The 5,596-nt window shown below is 37.7% G+C and overlaps 1 protein-coding gene across 1 annotated transcript; it reads right to left on the bottom strand.

The window, feature by feature from the left end:
- Positions 1-2,633: 2,633 nt before the first annotated feature.
- LOC129002130 (uncharacterized) lies at positions 2,634-5,054 on the bottom strand. Its single transcript, XM_054429727.1, has one exon. The coding sequence runs from the start codon at positions 5,052-5,054 to the stop codon at positions 2,634-2,636; it is 2,421 nt and encodes an 806-aa protein (XP_054285702.1).
- Positions 5,055-5,596: the final 542 nt, after the last annotated feature.

Here is a 5,596-nt window from a genome sequence, read left to right as displayed (position 1 = left end):
TTTTGTTTTCAGGTTCAAAAATGGGAAAAACCCATTTTTACCCCATAAAACCCCCCATAAACCCCCGTTCCCATGGTCCGATTATGCTGGATCGCGAACTCGTTCGAATAAACGTAGGTTTACACGTTTGTACCAAATTTCATCAAAATCGGATCATTTTTGCTCGAGTTATCGCGCTAACGGACACATATATATATATATAAATATATATATAAATATATATATAAATATATATATAAATATATATATAAATATATATATATATATATATATGAATTTGAACGGATGGTGTTTTTGGCCTCTAGGGACCTCAAAATGAAAAATTAAATCGGTCTCGGGTCCAGGTCTTACCATGAGTACTACGGTAATAGCTTATTCCCTATATGGGAAATTCGCTAAAAGAGATATTATAAATATATCTACGAGGTAAATGTGAAATTTAGCTCGATAACAAACAAATGAGAACAAACTTAATAGTCGACAGCAGTAATACCCTTTACGCTACACTATACTATTTTGACGAACTTCCCACGCAAGGATGTGGTCCGGAAAACAGCTGTTTGCCACCAGCAAATGGGGTTTCATTACGTACTACTGTACTGTAATGAGTTTTTACCGGACACCAAACGGCTGATTATACTATATTTGACAATTAGTGGTTATAGAAAAAAACATAACCCCTCTTAGAGAGTATGACTAGTGATTGTTAGTCCTTTAATCAGTGGTAATATATGAGGATTTGTACAGATTTAGTAGTATGGCGTAAAATATCATACCTCACTCGTCCAAAATATGTTTACCGGACTCGTTTTTCTCTCGCACAGGAACGACCAAACTTGTCTGGTAAACACCTATTTTCAGGACTAGTAACGTAATATACTATTACCTAAAGCCGTTTTGTTACTCGTCACTTAGGTGCTGAGCATTGATGGCTATAGTTAGATGTTATTAGGAATTTATTGTGAATAAGATATAAATATGGTGTTTTGGCAAGCTCAATAGTATGTATTGTACATTAAAAGTAAATCATTGTTTTCATGCCATAAAATTTCGAAAATTAAGTTTATATGTGTGATTTCATTACCTTGAAAAAACAACTGTTCGTCAAAATTAATTGACACCAGGTCATTAGAACCCACCTCCCGCTCGACAAAAAACAATATTGAGGCCTGTAATAGATTCTCTATTTCAGCTTGCGATCTATCAACGATTCTCCTGGTACTGTAGTTGTTATTTCGGTTGCGTTAAAAACACTCTTCATTTGACAATTTACTTTAAAAATAATACAGTATAGTATGATTTTTTTCAGAACCTGTACGTTTTTCCTTTACTATTTCCCTTTTAAGTAATCTCAAACCAATTTAACAGAATTTTCTGTATTATTTAATCGTATAAATCAATTAAGTCAATTCAAATTAGTCTTTACTTTCTAAACAAAGAGGGTTTCCATTAGTATTCGACCATCATTTTGCCATCAAAAAGTTGATTTTCGTATAAGTTCGTCGCTTGTGTTAATGGATATACTACTAAAGAAGAGTTCTGCATGTAATTACAACTACAAGGTTATCAATCCTGATAGTTTTATTTTGCTGGTTATACATGTTATTTATTTAACTTACTGTGAAACCGTTAATTTCATATAAACTTTATCTTTCACGTTAAAAAAGGTTTATTTTTGCCTTTATTAACTTTATGCCAGTAGTCATACGATTTTGTCAGTTAATTTGTTAAGAGATAAAATGTCAAACCGAAGTACAGAAAAAGTACAGGAAAAGTACAGACTCCTTACTCTTTTCCGAGATTTTTCATGTGAGATCCTCAACGTTGGGAGAACAACATAAAATATGGAACGGATGACATCATAATTTGAAATAAGTGTCACACCCGCCACTGTGCTGTCACTTGGGAGCATGAAAGCCAGATCTACCGTCACTGGCTCTATGAATACTTCTTTGATTTTACCATGACTATGTAAATTCTAAAATTCTTGTAAATTCTTTAAATCGTTCAAGAACATATTTAGTATATTCATCAAGCATGAACTATTCCACAATTGCAACGTATAACTATGCTATAATTGTATCCACGATACATCTATCATAATTAATAAGAAAATGGTAATATTGAGTAAGTGACAAATCTATTCAATTTACTGGACATTTATTAACAATGACGAAAAAAATGAAATTCTCAAAGACCCATTAAATATATAGAAAAATAGATCTGCTATATTATATTAATGAAAACAAAATATGTTTAAGGTTTAAGGTTATAAAACCTGTAGCCAGTTATTATTTGAATTAACATGCATAGTTCGGTACACATGTCGGATTTATTTTTCCCATCATACGTACGTTGACGTTTAGTTTTTTATGATGATTACAGTAGGGTGTTTGTGAACTCTTTCGAAAAACTTCACAGGATTGTTCCATGGGTTAATAAAAGTGTAATTAAATCAACATGCAAATTAAAAAAATAATTAAGATATTTAATGCTTTAACAAACTAACATTTTTTTACACATCAGAACAATCCAAATCTGGTAAATATTGATTTCTCCATGACTACAAGAATCAATAAAAATCATCCAAAGATAAACAAATAAAAATGTTCACAATATCAAACAGCTGATGACTAATTTATATCACAAGCACACGCCCCCGTGGTGTCAACACCAGCACGACGAACATCAGCAATATGGTGTGGCATACCATCAACCTCTACGCTGGTTTGTGAGAGCTGCCGTGAGACCACACCAGGCTTCCATCTCGTAGTACATAAGGAATTTTTAGGCTTGACAAACACAGGTTCATCAGGTGAAAACTCAGTTCTTAGTTGCTCGTCACAATTTACAGGTTCGCCCTTACACCTCCACCTGTAGCAGAACAATCTAGAGCTTGGTGTCGACTCTTCATTCAAATCTTCTTTTGGTGTTAGATTATACCAATATACCATTTCTTGAACACTTCTTCTGGTTCTTGTTGCCATTCTCTTTATCGTTCTATGGTTTCGTTCAACGATTCCATTGCCGGACGGACGGTTCACACACCTAAAACGACGGATAACCCCCCATTCCTCACACAGTTGTTCAATTTGTTCACATCTGAATGTTGCACTATTGTCCATTAATAGTTCTTGGGGTGGACCTCGTTCTGAAAACAGTTCAAGTAAGATTTTTACTACCTGTTCTTTAGTCTCACTTGGGATCCGTCGCCAAATGCAAAACCGACTTGGACCACAATCTATAATTGTAAGAAATTTATATGACCCATAATGAGTCACATCAATCGCAAGCCTGTGCCAATTCTTGTCGCAATCCAAGTGCCCCGGCTTCCATTTGATGGGGGATGGATCAACAGATAAACATTCTTTGCATGATTTGACTACGCAGTCAACGTCCTGTTTACTAAACTCAACGGCTGGGTAACAACGCCTAACTGTGAAAAGAGTTCGATTAACACCAAAGTGATGCAGACCATGGATTCTTTTGACCAACTTTTGTTTATCCTCATCCTCTTCTTCACCCATCATTGCAATACTGGTCTTTTCCTCCTCTTCTTCACCCATCATTGCAATACTGGTCTTTTCCTCCTCTCTTGCCAACCACTTTTTAGGAACTCTCGTCAGGCGATCTGCTTTGTTAAATTGCGATTTAACCAGATCCATCCTCACCTTAAGGCCACATTCTGATATGAGGTCTTTTAACAAACCCAACCGTCTTCTTACAAGAGCTTCACCCATCCCATGTGTTTTAATACGTCGGTCTCCTGTTAATATGGATGTTACCCAAGCATAAACGGTGGCCGAATCTGTGACCAAGTATAACTCCTTCAAATTCCATTTCAAAGCTAAGTTCACTCCTTTCAACAAAGCCTCTAACTCAGCTAAGTTAATATGCGCCGAATCATCTTCTTTCCTTAGCCAAGACGCGTCCTCAACTATTTCACCATCAATTTCAATGCAAATACCGATCGCCAAGCTGCTAGCATCACACCACACAGTTCCTTTGTCACTAGATGACACTGCCCATTTTCCAAACACAGGATCCTTTTCTTTTACGCTTTCCATTATATCTCCTAACATTATCTTGATTCGGTTGCCCACCACATCGTCCCATTTCAAATCTGTCAATTGCCTCTTAAGAAAACTGCATGCTGGTCGAAGCCAACCAGCCACCGGGAAATGTCCGATTAACTGCCCACACAAGGAGTACACATCCCTCTTGGTCTCAATTTTATCCAAAGCTTTTATCTTGTTGTCTCTGGTCCACATCAACTTGCCATCTCTTTTTGAGACGTTAAGCCCCAAAACCCTACTTCCATCAAGTGGCTCCACTGGTTTCGCTGACAGCCCATATTTTTCCAACAACTTCTTTACTACATCACCGCCAACAATGTTCTCATTCACCACTATGTCGTCAACATAAGAGTCCGTAGCACTTCGGACTATTGGGTCCATTGACAGAACTTTATTAACAATTTTGCTCATTATTTTCGGTGCGACATTTAGACCAAACCCGAGTCGTGTTAGACAATAATTCTTATCCTTAAATCGGACCACTTGGAATTTCCATAAATGAGGAGCAATATGGATTTGGAGATATGCCTTACGAAGGTCGATAGTGCTCACATGTTCTCCTAGCTTTCTCCACATCCTTAGCTTTTCCCCACAAACCTCACTTTCTGCTGTATGGCTTGAAACATACTGATTTAATTCCCTGTAATCCATTACAGGTCGCACTTTGTCCTTGTTATGTTGCACGACCGCCATTAAAGGAATTAAGCCATCAAACTCCCCGTCATAAGGCTGGAGCCAACCGTCTCTTATCCAATCATGCACTTCAGCGTCAAACGCCTCCCTTGCCTCTTTTGAAATTGAGTATGAAGGTACTTGGTTATTTATCTTAGGTGTTTTACCGCCATCTTTCCAATTCCATTCAACGGTCCATTTTCCATCAACAAATTTCGCATTAAAGTCACAATCATTAATAGCGATCTCATCGTTGCCATTCTCCGAGGTTTCCTTCACGCACAACTCCTTCTTGGCCTCAGCCATCGCTCCGATATCAACGTCCCTGAACGTAATAGTGCCATCTCCATCAATAGTGACACCTCCCCATTGCAGTCACTGCATCCATCCCTAGAAGCATCTGATACCTTGGCAATACACTGGCAACCAAGCAACTCAGTTTGAGCGGAACACCTCTTATCAAAACTTGTAACATACATGTCATGTTACACTCAACTGATTCTCCATTCATCATTATAATCCTTTGACTTACTGGCTTCAGTTCTACTCCATATTTCACTAAACTAGGTGACACAATGCTCCTTGAACAACCTGAGTCCAGCAAGGCACAGCATTTAAAACCCGACACACTTATTGTTAATGTAGGGAGTTGCGCTGAAGAAATTGGGCCACCCGCGCAACATAAGGCAGCCCCATTCACTCGTTTTTTGGAATTTGTGAACATTTTGAGGCATAATGTCCTACCTCCCCACACCGGTAACAGGTTACTTTTGACTCACGATTTAGATGGGGACACGAACGTGCTACGTGGCCTTCCCTCTCACAAACAAAGCATTTTTTAGACCACT

The sequence above is a fragment of the Macrosteles quadrilineatus genome, unplaced genomic scaffold (genome assembly GCF_028750875.1).
Source record: "Macrosteles quadrilineatus isolate MER2022 unplaced genomic scaffold, UCM_ALF_1.0 Scaffold_1__1_contigs__length_201487025, whole genome shotgun sequence".
Taxonomy (NCBI): Eukaryota; Metazoa; Arthropoda; class Insecta; order Hemiptera; family Cicadellidae; genus Macrosteles; species Macrosteles quadrilineatus.
Note: the sequence above shows the minus strand (reverse complement) of the source record. Positions and strands in the feature narration are given on the sequence as shown.

Coding starts and splice junctions, on each gene's coding strand:
- LOC129002130 (XM_054429727.1), bottom strand. CDS start 5,054: ATGGCTGAGGCCAAGAAGGAGTTGTGCGTGAAGGAAACCTCGGAGAAT.